The sequence below is a fragment of the Phyllobates terribilis genome, unplaced genomic scaffold, assembly GCF_046119375.1.
Source record: "Phyllobates terribilis strain yellow unplaced genomic scaffold, ASM4611937v1 Scaffold_7__3_contigs__length_470593459, whole genome shotgun sequence".
Classification (NCBI taxonomy): domain Eukaryota; kingdom Metazoa; phylum Chordata; class Amphibia; order Anura; family Dendrobatidae; genus Phyllobates; species Phyllobates terribilis.
In genome coordinates, this window is record NW_027362767.1 from 415,665,018 (window position 1) to 415,683,798 (window position 18,781).

The following is an 18,781-nucleotide window of genomic DNA, read 5'->3' on the forward strand; positions in this document are numbered from 1 at the left end:
AAGGACATTAAAAGGGGCTATTCCCAATTTGGATGACAACCCCTATCAGTAGAATAGGGAATAACTTTCCAACAGATGAGAGTCCAAGTGCTAAGACCCCCACCCATCCGAAGAACTGGTGCGCTGGTCGATAACGTGAACCTCCGCTCCAGTCATTCTTAATGGGATGCCGAATATCAGCTGATCGCTTGTTTCCGGCGGTTCTATAGAGAATGAATGGAGCGGAGAGGAGCATGATCGACCACCGCTTCATAACTTGGTACAACCCCTTTAATATCATATTATTCGGGGTCCGACTTGAGGCTCCCTTCCAATAAGGTAACTCATGGTGCTATGGGGACAGGACAATCTTAGGGGTCCCACGGTCTCCCGTTCTCTATAAATCAGGCTGACAGGTTATAAATGGAGATGAGATCTTACATGGAGATCCATAGTAGAAGCAAAGTCACAAAAGAAAAAACAGAAAGGAGGAATACAGTGCACAAACACACAAAAAAGATAGAATCCTCCCCCGTACCTCCAGTGATTGGAGTCATTACCTCCACTTAATTGCAGCACCTCTCCTAAAATCTCCTTGAATTGCGGCTGGTTTAAGCACGTCAGGAACCAGCGAGTGACGTTAGGAGTCGACTGGTTATGGGAAGCATTGATGACCTGGAAGAGGCAGAGGAAAAGACCAAGCAGATCCCAGTAAATGAGACGCATCCCTCAGCTATATGAATAAATGTATGCACCAAGATACAGTCACGTGCCTACAGATTGCAGGTGTACAGGTAGGCAGCCATATCTTATCCAGCACTGTGCACTCATTTATGGCAGAAATGCACTTACATACACTCAAGGGTGCGGGATTTTTCATGGACCGTTCCTAGGATGGGTCATTGATATCGGATCATATGGAGTGAAACTCCCAGCAACCCGCAATCATCATCGGACTGAGGGTACTGCAGCCGAGCACAAGGGCCGTCAGCTCCGCACACTAAGGATGGGAAAGTTACTGCAAGCATTGAGCCACACAAGCGACTATGAGAAAGCTTGTAGCATCAACGACGGCCGCTACAAACTACGGCGCTGCACCACATCTGACGCAATGCAGCACCTCCAATGTGGGGTGCTGGGAGCTGAATCCCACCAATCTGATGTTAATGGTGAATTTTATAGACAGGTCATCGATTTTAAAGACGTTATAAAGACAAAAAAGCTGCGCTTTACTCCCACGCCTCGAGTCTGCGCTGCTGCTTCCGATGTTTTTGTCTGCAGCGCTAATGTCACGTCGTCAGGGCTGCAGCCAATAACAGAGTTCAGTGGCTTGGAACTCAGCTATTGGCTGCAGTGCTGTGGACGTGACATTAGCGCTGCAGACAAACAGCAGACACTGGACACTCAGCGATGGACCCAGGGAGGGTGAGTAAAGAATAGTTTGTTTTAAAATAAACTGCAGCCGGGGAGGAGGGGGGGGGGCGTGTTTCCAAAACTGTAATACCCCTTTGAAGTCCTCAATACACGATGGACCAAAGTTGGCTGAACCACCCAACATGGACGATGGCAAGTTGGAATCCCAACATCCGATCTTTTTGTTCAACAGTAGTATGAACGATTATTCGGCCGGCAGCCATGTAACGTGTATGAGGGACCCTTAACTGGAACCAGTCATTAGACAAAGCCCTCGGTACCAGGCTGTACTAGAGGTCTGCTCAGGACATTAATGCCCCCTTAAGGGAGGCGATCAGGGAGGTCACAGTTTCTCACCTTGCTGAAAGGATGGATGAGACAACAGGACACTGCGATGTCAGCGAGGCTCAGACGTTCCCCTACTAAGTAAGTGCGTACTCTAAGGTGACCCTCTAACACCTCCAGGATCTTCTGCAGCTCCACACGAGAGCGCTCCTTCATCTGCGACATTGACAAAAGGCGGAAAGTTACTACGAGGTTCCGAGAAATACCACGAGACCCCTTTCATTATAAGTCTCACCTGTTTGTGGTCCGCGCCATAGGCGGCCGGCAGCACATCAGACTCCGCATAGTTCACCCACTGCTTAATGAGGGAGAACGCTCTGGGGTCTCCTGCCCCCGAGAGGGTCTCTGGTGCCAGCATGTAAGACACAGCCCAGGCTCCCCACACTGAGCCCGTGGATGGAGACAGCAGGCAAGGAAGTGGCAGCCCCCGGGGCCCGACCTCCACCTCCTGCACCGCCGGCCGAGGGTGCGGGGCGTACTGTCCGGAGATGCGCACCCACAAGCATCGCGGGTCTGAGGTAGAAGACAGAGGAAGGAAGAGAGTCGACATGGTGGAAGGGGGAAGCCAATACCTGCGGAGGAAGCAGATGCCGAGTTATAGGACTACAGCAGGTGGAGTGTCATCGAGTGCCACATCGATCATCAAATCATCACCCCCGAAAATAAAGCGTAAGTCGCTTCTCTCCACCGGGAAGGGACATCCCCAAAGGAGCGGTGAGTCAGAAGATCTACATCCTCTTCTGTAAAGTCCAACAACTTTCTAATATACACAAGATCTCTGCTCGCTTTCTTAACCCGTAGAAACATAAATACCCCGTATGAGACCGGCAGATGTGCGCACTGTGTGGGGTGGGCCGAGGAGCTGATCCCACCCTATACAGGGCGGACGCCAGCTCTGCTGCACGGCAGGTTCTGCATTAGCCTAAGTGTTACTGTCAATAATGACAGTGGCATTTAAAAGGCTTCAATGTGGCGGCCGTCAGCTCTGACGGCAATCGTGGGGTGCCGATGGGTTGTCATGTCAGCCAGTGGGCTACTGAAGTACCCCCATGTCTGCCACGTTATACAGCAATATAATAGTATTGTATATAGGAAGGAGCTCATCTGATCAAAAGTTCAAATAAAAACATTTCAAACACAATATTAATAATAATAAATCATAGTTATTAATTAAAAAATGAAAATGATAAATAATTTATTGTTAATAAAAATGATACATATTTTTTTATTAATAAAAATTATTATTATTTATATACAAATTACTTTAAATCACTATATATATTTAAATCACTAGATTTAATATTTTCACCATTTCTTTGTTCATAAATGTTCCAACTAATAAAATATCTATTTTTTTTATCCCAGTCCGTAATGAAAAAATAGATCGAAACGCCTTCTTTTCGGTCCTGAACCTTCTAAAAAAAAATGCATCAACCGAAGAATAATATATATATATTACCGGTCTCGAAAATTTAAAAAAAAAAAAAAAGTTTATTGTTTTTAAAGTTTTGAATATTTTTTGGCCACTTAAAAAAAATAATCTATACGGTGTTGCCGTAACGGTAGTGACCCGGATAATCACGTCTGCTCATTTTTACTGACACATTGTAACAAACAGTCAGCGCAGGAGAGAGGATTGCGCTGATGATGGGTTTAGTTGCGCCGGATACAATTGTAACAAACCCTCAGCTGTGAGACGTATCACAGCACGGCCTGAATGTCAGCGATGATGTTCCCGGTCACTGACTGCCAGCAGAGATCTTAATAGGGGGGAGAAAGTGAAAGACAAAAGGAAGTGACGGCAGTGCAGAACTTACTGTAAATCCCAGGGATAAGATAGGAAAATACCTGATATAGCAGCTGTGAGGAGGCAGACAGGCAGCAGAGCTACTGAAATGAAGGCTAAGGAACAGGAACCAACAGCAACCTGATGACAGCAGACAGTGAGGTGTCCTGCTGAGACTTGTAGTCCCCCTGTCAGTGACCTGCCTCTAACTCACACCCACAACCCCCACTCAGTTCTTCCCACATCCCCCACTCACTTCTCCTCAGCTCCTCGCCGGTGACGTCACGCACATTCCCCCCACGTGTATTTTCTTTCACCTTCCACTTCCTACTTCCGCCCTCAGCGCGCAGCGTCAAAGGACCCCATTTGCCCATCCTGAGCTGTGTACAGTATTCGCCTGTGTCTAAAGACGACTTCTAATTACCTTCCAGTACCCAGATGAACAGCAGCCATTGGTGTGTTGTCCGTGAAGGAGACAGGCTGGGATTTTACTACACCAGGGCAGCGACAATTATCCCTGTATTCAGGCAATAGTGAGGGCAGCCCGAGAAGCGACATCTGGTGGTGGAGAGAGGTCAGTGCCGCCTGATGCAATAGATGGACAGACATGCTGCTGTCAGTGATGACTAGTAATGGGCAGCCGCGTGTTATTACACTTCAGAGCTGATCTTGCAGGAGGTGGAGACATCAGGGTGACATTAGATGGGGGCTGACTCATGGTTTTACCCAGAAAATGTGCATTTATGACTGTTCTCACAAGGAGTTACATCCTGAAAAGGAAATTTACATCACAAACAACTTGTATGTGTCAACCCCTGGAGGATTTGGCAAGTGTTGGTCATTGGCTTTCTGTGTGGGGGCAGAGGCGACGGCACGTCAGTGTATACCTTGTCCTGCCCGCCCTTGGGCAGCGTTCACACTGCGTTATGCAGCACGTTCATGGTTCCCATGGTGAACCCATGAAAAGCAACAGCCTGCGACCAGTCATTGACTTCAATTAGGTAAACTGAGCCCAAACATGCACCTTTGGCCTTCATCTGCTGTCGACCACACTGGCTAACAAGATGGATGCCGCCGGTACAAAGGCCAGAGGTGCATGTTGTGGACGCTGTTTGCCTAATTGAAGTCAATGGCTCTGTCTCGGGCACGTCTGAATACCTTTTTTCCATGGGTTCAGATGACTGAGTTGTGAATGTGCAGTGTGAACGCCACCTTAAAGAGAAACTAAACGCTTGCAAAACTTTTTTTCTTATTTTTTTGTCCCTTTAATTACTTTTAGATTAGTGGGGGTCCGGGATCTGAGACCCCCATCGATCACACATGAGAAGTGCGCAGTTCAGGAGACAGGCGGGCACATTTCTGGCGTAAGTGCGCACAGAGCGGAGCACCTCGATGCACCTTCATGATGAGATGGTATCCGTACTCCGCTCTGTGCCTGGCAGAAACTGTGCCCTACTATCTACTGAGGGGTCCTTTCAGCGTTTGGTGGTGTTCTTAGAACCTAGACACCCCCCACCATTCTAAAGGGACAAAAAAATTGAAGTTTTTGTAGTTACTTTTTAATGGGTTATTCCCAAGATAGTAAATTATCCTTTTTTTTTGCAGGGGTCCAACTGCTGGGACACCCAGTGATGTGGATGCTCTATAGCAGTGATGTCAAACTCAAACTGGGCCCTGCAGAATAATGAGCCCCACATAGTCCTCCATACAAAATAATGGGCCCCACATAGTCCTCCATACAGAATAATGGGCCCCACATAGTCCTCCATACAAAATAATGGGTCCCACATAGTCCTCCATGCAAAATAATGGGCCCCACATAGTCCTCCATACAAAATAATGGGCCCCACATAGTCCTCCATACAAAATAATGGGCCCCACATAGTCCTCCATACAAAATAATGGGCCCCACATAGTCCTCCATACAGTATAATGAGCCCCACATAGTCCTCCATACAGTATAATGGCCCCACATAGTCTTCCATACAGTATAATGGCCCCACATAGTCCTCCATACAGAATAATGGGCCCCATATAGTCCTCCATACAGAATAATGGGCCCACATACTCCTCCATACAGTATAATGGGCCCCACATAGTCCTCCAGACAGTATAATGGGCCCCACATAGTCCTCCATACAGTATAATGGGCCCCACATAGTCCTCCATACAGAATGGGCCCCACATAGTCCTCCATACAGAATAATGGGTACCATACAGTATAATGGCTCCATATTGTCCTCCATACAGTATAATGGGCCCTGCATAGTCCTCCATGCAGTATAATGGCCCCACATAATCCTCCATACAGTATAATGGGCCCCACAAAGTACTCCATACAGAATAATGGGCACCATACAGTATAATGGCACAATATTGTCCTCCTTACAGTATAATGGGCCCCATATTGTCCTCCTTACAGTATAATGGGCCCCACATAGTCCTCCATACAGAATAATGGGCCCCACATAGTCCTCCATGCAGTATAATGGGCCCCACATAGTCCTCCATACAGTATAATGGGCCCCACATAGTCCTCCATACAGTATAATGGGCCCCACATAGTCCTCCATACAGTATAATGGGCCCCACATAGTCCTCCATACAGTATAATGGCCCCACATAGTCCTCCATACAGAATAATGGGCCCCATATAGTCCTCCATACAGAATAATGGGCCCACATACTCCTCCATACAGTATAATGGGCCCCACATAGTCCTCCATACAGTATAATGGGCCCCACATAGTGCTCCATACAGTATAATGGGCCCCACATAGTCCTCCATACAGAATAATGGGCCCCACATAGTCCTCCATACAGTATAATGGGTCCCACATAGTCCTCCATACAGTATAATGGGCCCCACATAGTCCTCCATACAGAATAATGGCCCCACATAGTCCTCCATACAGAATAATGGGCCCCACATAGTCCTCCATACAGAATAATGGGCCCCACATAGTCCTCCATACAGAATAATGGGCCCAACATAGTCCTCCATACAGAATAATGGGCCCACATAGTCCTCCATACAGTATAATGGGCCCCACATAGTCCTCCATACAGTATAATGGCCCCACATCGTCCTCCATACAGTGTAATGGCCCCACAGAGTCCTCCATACAGTGTAATGGGCCCCACGTAGGGTTGATGGTTCTGGTGTCATGGTCCAAATGAAACCACCTTTTTGGCCAGCGTTTGACATATATGGTCTATAGAGACCCATCATGAATGAAGCAGAGGTTGGGCATGCTCATCTCCTCACTATTCTTTGTCTATGGGACTGTCGGAGATAGGTGAGCGCTGTGCCCGGACATTTCCCTCAGTCCCATAGACAATGAATGGGATGGAAGTTGAGTATTTACACCTCAGCTCAAGGTTCTAAATAGCCCGGCTCTCTGCATCTCTGGGGGTCCCAGCAGTTGGCCCCCAGTGATTGGCAAGTTACCCCTTATTCTACGGAAAGAGGATAAATTACTACCTTGGGAATAAACCTTCATACCTCTCACCTAAGAGTGGTGAGAGGGTGCAGAGCGATTCTGTCCTGGTCCCATGGGCGTCCATCAGCAGAATACAGAAGGAGGATTGCAACGCTCCAGAATAGAGAAAGCCGAGTGTTTATTCACCCGAACACACGTTACACGTTCCACCATTACTGGAGACTTGGCAGAGACCAGTAATGGTGGTAATGGGCTGAGTCTTTGTTGGAATAAACACCATATTTTTAAGCTATTCCGGAGTACTGCAATTTCTTCCTCTCCATACACATGCATGCTCAGCTTGGCCGAGCGTGCTGTTTTTTTTTTTATTGGGGCCCAGGAGCCTCTTGGGCTCAATACTGCCTTGGCAGAGGAGCACTTTAATAAATGGGGTTGAGTCCTCAACTGAGCAGGAAGGCAAAGAATAGAAGAAGGCCTCCCCCATTAGTGGTCCAAGTGGAGCACAAAAGGAGCGGACGTTGAAATTCAACATGCCGAATCCTTCTCTTAGGCTATGTTCACACACCATGGTTTTTTCAGCGTTTTTTTTAATGCAAATTTTCAGCTGCGTTTTACAGTACCAGCAAAGTCTGAGATTCCAGAAATCTCATGCACACATCATGGTTTGTTTGTTTTTTTGTTCAGGATTTTGTGCTTTGCATGTTTTTTTGCAAAATAGATCATGTCACTTCTTTCAGTTTTTTTTTCACCCATTGGAAGTAATGAGTGGTGATAAAAACGCACCAAAAACACAGTGTCAAGTTTTCAGCGTTTTTATTGCCTAAACCAGAATGAGATTTTTTTTTTTTTCACTGAACTCTATGTACAGGCATAGCAGGGACAAAAGGACAGTAAAAAAAAAAAAACGCTGAAAAAATGCAGCAAAAAAGCAAGAAAACAGCAACAAAAATCCTGAACAATCTCCTGGCAAGAGATCAGGTTTTGCTGCAGAAAATGAACGCTGAAAAAACCACGCTGTGTGAACATAGCCTTACAGACATCATCTGACACGGGAGACTTCCATAAACCTAGGATAGTCAGAAATCTGACTATCCTACACAATGACTATAATCATGTATGGAAATGTTGGAATAAATCATAAATGCATCATGAAAAAAGCAAAGGTGAGAAGATCTGAAAATCACATGATCAACTCCGACTACAGAGGGAACCCTCTGATAGCGATAGGACCCCCCATAATAAGCCAGCTGCCTACCTGTCGCCCTTCCACTGGCCCGGTACAGGGATCCAAAGCTGCTGTCAAAGCAATCTGTGCGCAGTGAGAGTTCAGACTCCGCTTCCCCAGGACGTCAGGAATCAACATCAAAGGCGAAGGGAGAACCTGCTGTTCTTACACGTTGCAGCGGTTACTCATAGAGTCCCACATTACCGGAGCTAATGTTCCCTAATATTCCCTTCTGATCTGCACCATTATCTGCTACTCATGTGCTTGTCTCGCCGGCTCAGATCTAGGTTAAAGGGGTGGTCTGGTGTAGGGCGCCCAATTTCCATACCTCATGTGCTCTTCCTGTTACCTTCTCCTCTCCCCTACAGGGTCCACGCGTTTCACACGAACCATTTTTTTTGGAACAAAAATTACACCTTTTTCTTTGCTGTAGAAAAAAAAAACTAGAGAAAAACGGTGTGCCTAAATGTCCACTTTAAATCATTATGGCGTTTTCTGTAATTTAGGGGTTGCTGGTTTTTTTTTCACACTTTTGGAGCATTTTTGGGTCACTGGTGTTTTTTATTTTTGTAAGGTGTAATGCTTTTTTTTTATACATTTTCCTATAGGTTTCAGTATAAAAATTAAAAAAAAAATTCTGAAAATAAGAGAATGCAGCCCCAAAAATAAAAACACTGCAAGACAACCATGTATTGTATGAAAGAAGCCTAAGGCTATGTTCACAGAGTTTTCTGCAGAGTTTTTGTTTTTATGAATTTTTATAACTAATTACATATAAAAATCAGGTAATGTAAGACGTGTAAACATATTAATATACCTTATTATAATAGCCTGAGGGAAAGAATAGGGAGGAAAGTAGAAATGAAGAGATCAGCCAAAAAGTACTTTAATTTTACAGAGTTTTTGGGACACTCAAAAATCCTCCTCAAAAACCATTTCTTAAACCCCTGGACAACACTTCCTATTTATTTCTATGGAAAATCCAATTTTCTGTTCACATGAGGGGCTGTTTAAGTGTTTTTATTCCTTGAGGGTTATTTTTTTTTTTTTTGCTGAGTTTTCGGAGCAGAAATTCTACAACTGTCCAATCAAAATATGTGGTTTCCGCTCCAAAAATTCAGCAAACAGAAAAAAACTCAGTGTGAACATACCCCAAGAGGTTTTGAAAAATGCCTGGTAAAAAAAAAAATAAAGTGCATGTCACTTTTTAAAGCGGATCCCGAAGGAAACCTCTCCAATCTAGGCACTGTCCAATCTATAGGCTGAAAAACTGGTTCAGGAAAAAAAACACCTCCAAAAACTTCCCAAAAAAAGAAGAGCTTCCTGAAGCGGTTTCTGCTTGAAAAACTAGCAATTTTTAAATGCATAAAAAAATGCTTTGTGAACACAGCCTAAGGCGGTATTTTCTCTCCTAATATGTCAGCTTGCATGTAAGGCTATGTTCACATTGAGTTTTTGAGGCATCCAAAAATGACAGGTTTTTCATGCACAAACTCCCTCGAGAAAAGCTCTTTTTGAGTACGTGCATTCTGCCTCATTAAGATGCTGGCGGGCCAACCGAGGTTTTCCTAAGTGAAGCTGGCGGTCTTTTTCCTTCCCCTTTTTGGGAGCTTTTTTTTTTTCTGAAGCAGTTTTGAATAATTATTTAAGACTTTGGGAAGTGATTATTCTGCCATTTGATTGGACAGTACCTAGTTTGGAGCGGATTCCATCAGGATCTCCTTTAAGGAAGTAACATGCACTTGTATTTTTTTCCATCTAGTTTTTCAAAACCTCTTCAGGAAAACAAAAAATCTTCATATGAGCATCAAAGTGGATTTCCTATAGAAATGAATATATATAGTTTTGAAGGGATTTTTGAGGAGTATTTTGGAGACCAGTGAATGTGAGTTCTCAGCTGCATGTTTTACAAACGTGGTGAAAAATTGTTGGTACCCCTTGTTTAATGAAAGAAAAACCCACAATGGTCACAGAAATAACTTGAATCTGACAAAAGTAATAATCAATTAAAAATCTATGAAAATGAACAAATGAAAGTCAGACATTGCTTTTCTGCTTCCACAGAAATTTTAAAAAAATGAAACAGATGAAATCGGCCTGGACAGAAATGATGTTTCTTCTTAACTTAATATTTTGTTGAACCTTTTGAGGCAATCACTGCAATCACACGATTCCTGTAACTGTCAATGAGACTTCTGCACCTCTCCACAGGTATTTTGGCCACTCCTCATGAGCAAACTGCTCCAGTTGTCTCATGGTTGAAGGTTGCCTTTTCCAGACGACATGTTTCAGCTCTTTCCAAAGATGCTCAATAGGATTTAGGTCAGGGCTCATAGAAGCCACTTCAGAATAGTCCAATGTTTTCCTCTTAGCCATTCTTGGGTGTTTTTAGCTGTGTGTTTTGGGTCATTATCCTGTTGCAAGACCCATGACCTGTGACTGAGACCAAGCTTTCTGACACTGGGCAGCACATTTCTCTATAGAATCCCTTGATAGTTATGAGATTTCATTGTACCCTGCACAGATTCAAGACACCCTGTGCCAGATGCAGCAGACCAGCCCCAGAACATAACAGAGCCTCCACCATGTTTCACCATAGGGACAGTGTTCTTTTCTTGATATGCTTCATTTTTCCATCTGTGAACATAGAGCTGATGTGCCTTGCTAAAAACTTCCATTTTTGTCTCATCTGTCCATAGGACATTCTCCCAGAAGCTTTGTGACTTGTCAACATGTAGTTTGGCAAATTCCAGTCTGGCTTTTTTATGATTTTTTTCAACAATGGTTTTCTCCTTGGTCTCCCTTGAAGTCCACTTTGGGTCAAACAACGACGGATGGTGCGATCTGACACTGATGTTCCTTGACCTTGAAGTTCACCTTTAATCTCTTTAGAAGTTTTCCTGGGCTCTTTTGTTACCATTCGTATTATCCGTCTCTTTGATTTGTCGTCAATTTTCCTCCTGCGACCACGTCCAGGGAGGTTGGCTACAGTCCCATGGATCTTACATTTCTGAATAATATGTGCAGCTGTAGTCACAGGAACATCAAGCTGCTTGGAGATTGTCTTATAACCTTTACCTTTTAACATGCTTGTCTATAATTTTCTTTCTAATCTCCTGAGACAACTCTTTCCTTTGCTTCCTCTGGTCCATGTTGAGTCTGGTACACACCATATCACCAAACAGCACAGTGAGTATCTGTAGCCCTATATACAGGCCCACTGACTGATTACAAGATTGTAGACACCTGTGATGCTAATTAGTGGACACAACTTTATTTAACATGTCCCTTTTGTCACATTATTTTAAGGGGTACCATCATTTCTGTCCAGGCCTATTTCATGAGTTTAATTTTTTTTTTAATTCTGTGGAAGCAGGGTTGAAAAGCAATGTCTGACTTTCATTTGATAATTTTCATTAAAAGAGGGGTACCAACAATTTTGCCCACGTGTGTATGTATGTCTTAAAGCACGTTGCTAACATCAGATCTTACTGGCTCCATTATACTGGAGTTGAAACAATTCTTTGTAAAAACAAAATATATATATATACAGTACAGACCAAAAGTTTGGACACACCTTCTCATTTAAAGATTCTTCTGTATTTTCATGACTATGAAAATTGTACATTCACACTGAAGGCATCAAAACTATGAATTAACACATATGGAATTATATACTTAACAAAAACGTGTGAAACAACTGAAAATATGTCTTATATTCTAGGTTCTTCAAAGTAGCCACCTTTTGCTTTGATGACTGCTTTGCACACTCTTGGCATTCTCTTGATGAGCTTCAAGAGGTAGTCACTGGAAATGGTTTTCACTTCACAGGTGTGCCCTGTCAGGTTTAATAAGTGGGATTTCTTGCCTTATAAATGGGGTTGGGACCATCGGTTGTGTTGTGCAGTAGTTAGGTGGATACACAGCTGATAGTCCTACTGAATAGACTGTTAGAATTTGTATTATGGCAAGAAAAAAGCAGCTAAGTAAAGAAAAACGAGTGGCAATCATTACTTTAAGAAATGAAGGTCAGTCAGTCCGAAAAATTGGGAAAACTTTGAAAGTGTCTCCAAGTGCAGTTGCAAAAACCATCAAGTGCTACAAAGAAACTGGCTTACATGAGGACCGCCCCAGGAAAGGAAGACCAAGAGTCACCTCTGCTTCTGAGGATAAGTTTATCCGAGTCACCAGCCTCAGAAATCGCAGGTTAACAGCAGCTCAGATTAGAGGTCAATGCCACACAGATTTCTAGCAGCAGACACATCTCTACAACAACTGTTAAGAGGAGACTTTGTGTAGCAGGCCTTCATGGTAAAATACAGTTATATGAAAAAGTTTCTGCCTTGAAATGAGGTTTATTGTACTAACAGAAAATGTGCAATCCGCATTCAAACAAAATTTGACAGGTGCATAAGTATGGGCACCTCAACAGAAAAGTGACATTAATATTTAGTAGATCCTCCTTTTGCAAAAATAACAGCCTCTAGTCGCTTCCTGTAGCTTCCTGTACTATATATAATATATATATATATATATATAACATGCAAGGAAAATTCTATACGCAGTACCATTTATGACTACCAGGAGACTTTTTATGCAAACTGTATAATATATATTATATGACGCGTACAGAACCTCTTCATAAACATCTGACCCAGCCCGAATACAGTATATAATTTAGCTGTTTAGGAAGCTAATTAATCTTGCATAAAAAAGTTGTGTGCAATTAATTCTATTATCGGCAACTACCCAGCTTTCCCAGACTTACGAATAGCTATCTGCAAAATCCACAGTTCTATCTCCAGCCTTCTGTGTGCCGCTATAGGAAATCAGAGGTGCATATAGATATAATTTGGCACAACTATGGGTGTCATATAATAGATTGGTACAGCACATATCTGTAATATGGCCCCAGGCAGGTGGAAAACTACACCCAAAGTGACACATCCGGACTGGGGTTTAAATGTCACAGCAAAAAAAGTGTTAACACCTTCTGAAATATCCTCCGTAATTACTGAAATCCATTAAGAGAATCCTAGAACCGTTCCTGCATACATTATAAGATTAGAGCGCTGCATTGATACTGCTTCATATAATTACACAGCTCTACATCGCCCCTTTGTGGCTCTAAATATGTGAAACATAAATGAGGCAGAGGAATTGCTATAACATTGGAGATCCGGCACCATCAATGACCAAAGACATTCTAGATATAGAATATAACAAAGGGCAGCACAGCGACTCAGCGGCCATGTTTTCCTAGCAAGGACAACATTTGCATCCAGTTTGGATAGTCTCATGTACTTCTTTGGTTTCCTCCCACACTCCATAAACATACAGAAATCTGATCCGTCACCTATCCAAAGATCAGGGGTCCTTCAGTCCTTAGCACATGTGCTGCTTCCTCCATTGACTGCTGTTAGTTATGAGTACAGCTCAGCACACTTGCGCCGCTGGTTTCTAAACTCCCATAGAGATGAATGGAGAGACTTGCGCATGCGCAGCCTCCGCTCCTGTCACTGAAGCCACAGGTCTAGTCAGAACGGGGTATCAGGGGATCCTTATTGTAGAAACAGGTGCAAACCCCATCTATTATACAATTATGGCATATTATAACATATCCTGTCGCTCTTTTTGATCGAAGACCCCATTAAGGCCAAATTCATGTGTCCGTGTATCACCTTCTGATTATGCATGGACAGGCCGCGGGTCTTTTGACTTGAACACAAGTGCCGCATAGACATATAAGAGGCTGTTTAGTTTGGGTCAGGAGACCCATTGTGTAATAAATCCCCACAAGGCTGTTGAGTTCGGGTCAGGGGCCCCATGGTCTAATAAATCCTTACAAGGCTGTCTAGTACAGGTCAGGAGATCCATGGTTTAATAAATTCCTACGAGGCTGTCAAGTTCAGGTCAGAAGACCCAAGGTGTAATAAATCCCCACAAGGCTGTTGAGTCCTGGTCAGGAGACCCATGGTCTAATTAATCCCTACGAGGCTGTCGAGTTAGAATCAGGAGACCCATGGTGTAATAAATCCCTACGAGGCTGTCGTGTTCAGGTCAGGAGACCCATGGTCTAATAAATCTCCACGAGGCTGTCGAGTTCGGGTCACGAGATCCATTGTCTAATAAATCCCTACGAGGCTGTCGAGTTCGGGTCAGGAGACCCATGGTCTAATAAATGAAATCCCTACGAAGCTGTCGAGTTTGGGACAGGAGACCCATGGTCTAATAAATCCCCATGAGGCTGTCGAGTTTGGATCAGGAGACTCCATGGTCTAATAAATCCCTACAAGGATGTCGAGTTCAGGTCAAGAGACCCATTGTCTAGTGAATCCCTTCGAGGCTGTAGTGTTTGGGTCAGGGGCAACGGGGCCCATTCGTCCATTGCGGTCCATACTTGGACCATGATACATATACATCTGAAATTGAACCTCATGCACACTTGCTTATCTGTTTTCTAAACACCCATAGAATATACAAAGTATGTTGTCGCTTTCCTAACATCCGCCGTATATGTACCACGACTGCCGATGTACGGATCGGGCTCAGGAGCAGTAATAGCGAGCTGTGTTATAGAGAAGTGCAAAAATGAAAACTAGCCGAGCAAAAAAAGCAAGACTTACTCAGTTATATCCATCCGGCACAGAGCAGATCCATTTCACCTTCTGTGATTATTAGTGTTAGTGAATCTTGTCTATGGACAGACAGATATACCCACCACCTAACCATTGTCTGCCATGCTGAAAGTCCACGTAATCCCCAGATTATTGCACTATGAGCTTCTTAATACCTACACTTGTGAAAATCCCAGAAAATGTCCACAAACTAATCCCAACAAATCTGTAACATCTCTGAACATGGCGAGCAGGAGGAGTGATCCACGTGGCCGCCATCTTGAAACATTCCTCAGTGAATCTGTCATCAGATCGTTTACGACACCAGACACAGTAATGGGCTCGTCATCCCTTATACAAGAGGTTTCCTGACGCTTAACGAGACTGTAATTAATGTTCTGTGCCGCCGTAATGCACTGTTTACAGATCGTAAAGACCACCTATGAATCCTCCCATAGATTTACAAGCATGTGTGCAGCTGACGTGTCTATCGCTGCTCCGATCACGCCATTGCTCCAGTTCACTCAGGAATACTGTCCCATTGACAATGAATGGAGTGGAGGTGCACTTGCTTGACCAACAATCAGTTCCCCTTTCTCGGGATCAGTGCCGGTCCCAGCAGTCGGGCCCTCATTGATCAGTAACATATTACCTAACCCCATAGGTATAACTTACCAATTTGGTACAACCAGTTTAATTTAGAAAAATGGAGCATTCGCCCATAACAACTGATCAGATTTCAGCTCTCAATTATGGTGTGCTGGAAAATCTTTCTTTTGGCAGCTGCAGTATTTTAGTTAGATTTTCCTTTATGGGGTGTGTTAACATTAAGTTTTTCAGGAACGGTACGAGAGTATTTTTGTGGTATTTCTCCTCCATCTGACTTTACATAGCAGTATGCTATTCCCCATAGAAGTGGTTAGAAGAAATTAAGAGCAGAAATCTGATAGGTTGCCAATAGCAACTCTCAATTTACAGCATGTTGGATAGTCTTTGGTTCCTTTTTGGCATTTTTCATCATGGTGATTTGGAGGTTTTGGTTTGTTGTGACGCAAACTATGTAGTTTAGGATGTTAGTATTTTTGTGACATTTTTATATCCCTTTCGAATCCTGGTTTGACTTGCAGTAGGACATTTTACAAAGAAGAAATTGTAAAAGCTTATCCTAGCAATGCTTCTTTAAAATGGGTTGTTCGATCTTTAATAAAATGGGATCGGAGACTGCAAATAGTTTTTTTTATAGTAGTACTAGGGGGCTACCTGCATACTGTATTAATATTGAATATGTGTTAGGAATTTGGGTCTCTAAATCTGAAAAAAAAAATCTCTGGCCCTAGATGATTAAATTACTCCGAACATAATGTTAGACCTATCTAAACACATATAGTGCGCTGTCTAGGGTGCACATTCAATTTAAGGGTGTCCGTGAATTCAGATTTCAGCTTAATTAGGCTTCATTTGTCAAAACAGGCCTTGTTGTCCATAGCAACCAATCAGAGGTCAGCTTTCATCTCTGAAACTGCACTGGAGAAATGTAAGCTGAATTGTGATTGGTTGCTATGGGAAATTAAGCTAGATTTTCTGAAAGTTTTAATAAATGAAGCCTGTCGACCTACAATGTATTATTCTACTATAAATTATATATTTTGTTGAAAAAAAAAGTGCACAAACTGATATTATGGCCGTATACAACGAATTTTGGATTTTCGAGGGGATATGTAATAAGAATAGCAGATGTCAAGCTATAAGGCATACAGCCGTGGTGGTCACACCTTGGCAGTGATAATACAAGGGGCGCAAAGGACCCTGTGCCACATTACAAGATAGCATTATTGTTACAGATTTTCAATGGGACCCAGGAGCTTCAAATTCGGCCACTGGAAATAACTAAGGGGTATTAGAAGACGTGCTCAAGTCAGTCTGGCCCCATTCTCCATCTTAATGTCTCGTGAGTGGGCCTCCACCTCTCCACAAGCACAAAAATGTACAAAAAAATAGACGGGTACCTAGGTGAAGCCATGACACCCCCACACAACGTCTTCTTTTCTAGACTACAGGAGATGTTGAGTAGCATAAACCATCAATATATTGAGTTTTGCAGTTAGGTCCCCACAGGGGTAGTAGGGTGGCACCAATTGGGACTTGCATTCTTGGTGCTAAGGGGGCGACTACGATCCTCTCTGCCATGACCAGGGTATTTATATACAAGTCAAGGACCAAGAACGCAACCAGGCAAAAAGCCACCTATACCTTTCGTAAATCAAATTTTAGATGATAAATATATGTTGGAAATATATCGTAAAAACCTGAAAGTAATGGACGAACAGTCTATTATTATGAAGGCTCCTCGTCTACAAGGCTTCTCATTACACATACTAATTACCCCCAGTAATCCAGTCCCCACAACTAATGATCTCACGTACCGTTCCCAGGACTTGAGATACTTCATTTTTCCGTCTCAGTATAGGACGAAGACGACAAACATAAACAGAAAAAAATGAATCAGACGTCCAGGTCCACTGCGATTCTCACATGATGTGTCTGTGAAGACGTAGACTCTTCTAAGAAGTGATGGATGTGAAGATCCTTCCTTAAATCTGTCACCCTCCTCCCCTATAAAATCTGTCAGTAACCATTCCGTCATGTCATAAAGCTGCCAGGGTTTACATAGATCCACCCAATACACATTATGTAATATACCTCACGCTAACTACATGACTTATTACGTCTGTACCTATCTATCTGTAAGAGTGGTGGACTGTGCTGTCGAGTTCCTGCTCCTGAAGACACCAATTGCGTTGTGCGCCTTTGTATATCGTGTCATGTGAATTGTGTTGTAATGTATAGAGTGTGATAAGTATTGTAAGTATAGTATGCATAGTGCTATAGGTAATGTTGGTAATATATAATGTAGGATGTGATAATGTAAGGTAGTATAGTGTTGTAAGATAGGTAGATCCAGGGTGCCAGTAATGGAAGAAATAAGACGCGGAACCGCTGAGCAAGTAAGGAGACTCGCTGATCAGGAAAGGAAACTGTGTGGAAAATGCTTCATACTGTAAAGGAAACGTTCATAAGACTTTGTACCCGTTATCCTTTGTATATAACCCTCACCAAGTTACCGTTCAGTAAAGAGTTTATTTTTGAATGGTGGTCTGCCTCATTGAACTGTGAAACATCTGGTCCTGGCAAACCAGCAACAACGGTTACATGCGGCCTGAACGGTCGTAAGGTCCTCACAGCACAGTCCACACACCCTGCCAGGACCCACACTTTCATATAGCCCCCCGGGGCGTAAAAGGAGACATATGTATCTTATATCCTTCTTGCTATCTATCTACATTATATCTACCTCATATCCTTCTATCGATTGATCAATCTATCTAATTTTTTCCTTTCCTTTTTTTTTTTCCCTTTCTCCACTGTGCAAAGAGTACCGGTGAAGAAGACACAACACGGCACAATTTCAGTTGCAGGATTGGTTGGTGTCCCAGAAGTCAGACTTCAAGCAATCATATCCTACCAATATGCCATCATTTACAGTGGGTACAGAAAGTATTCAGACCCCTTTAAATTGTTCACTCTTTGTTTCATTGCAGCCATTTGGTAAATTCTAAAAAGTTCATTTTTTTCTCATTAAAGTACACTCTGCACCCCATCTTGACTGAAAAAAACCCCAGAAATGTAGAAATTTTTGCAAATTTATTAAAAAAGAAAAACTGAAATATCGCATGGTCATAAGTATTCAGACCCTTTGCTCAGTATTGAGTAGAAGCACCCTTTTGAGCTAGTACAGCCATGAGTCTTCTTGGGAATGATGCAACAAGTTTTTCACACCTGGATTTGGGGATCCTCTGCCATTCTTCCTTACAGGTCCTCTCCAGTTCCGTCAGGTTGGATGGTGAACGTTGGTGGACAGCCATTTTCAGGTCTCTCCAGAGATGCTCAATTGGGTTTAGGTCAGGGCTCTGGC

The 18,781-nt window shown here is 43.2% G+C and overlaps 1 protein-coding gene across 3 annotated transcripts in view; it reads right to left on the minus strand.

Annotated features, from left to right (window-relative positions):
* The window catches only part of VARS1 (valyl-tRNA synthetase 1), a 38,682-nt gene extending 21,311 nt beyond the window's left edge, over positions 1-17,371 (minus strand). Inside the window, exons 1-4 of one of the 3 annotated variants that reach the window (XM_073641749.1) lie at positions 17,232-17,371; positions 1,973-2,309; positions 1,750-1,893; positions 540-654 (exon numbers count right to left, since the gene is read on the minus strand). In XM_073641749.1, coding sequence (XP_073497850.1) covers positions 540-654; positions 1,750-1,893; positions 1,973-2,309; positions 17,232-17,257 — 622 coding nt within the window. In that variant the 5' untranslated portion in view covers positions 17,258-17,371. Of the gene's footprint in view, positions 1-539; positions 655-1,749; positions 1,894-1,972; positions 2,310-3,585; positions 3,755-3,779; positions 3,915-17,231 lie in introns of those variants that run through there. The other 2 variants (XM_073641750.1, XM_073641751.1) reach the window with 2 other exon arrangements.
* Between the last annotated feature and the right edge of the window lie 1,410 nt (positions 17,372-18,781).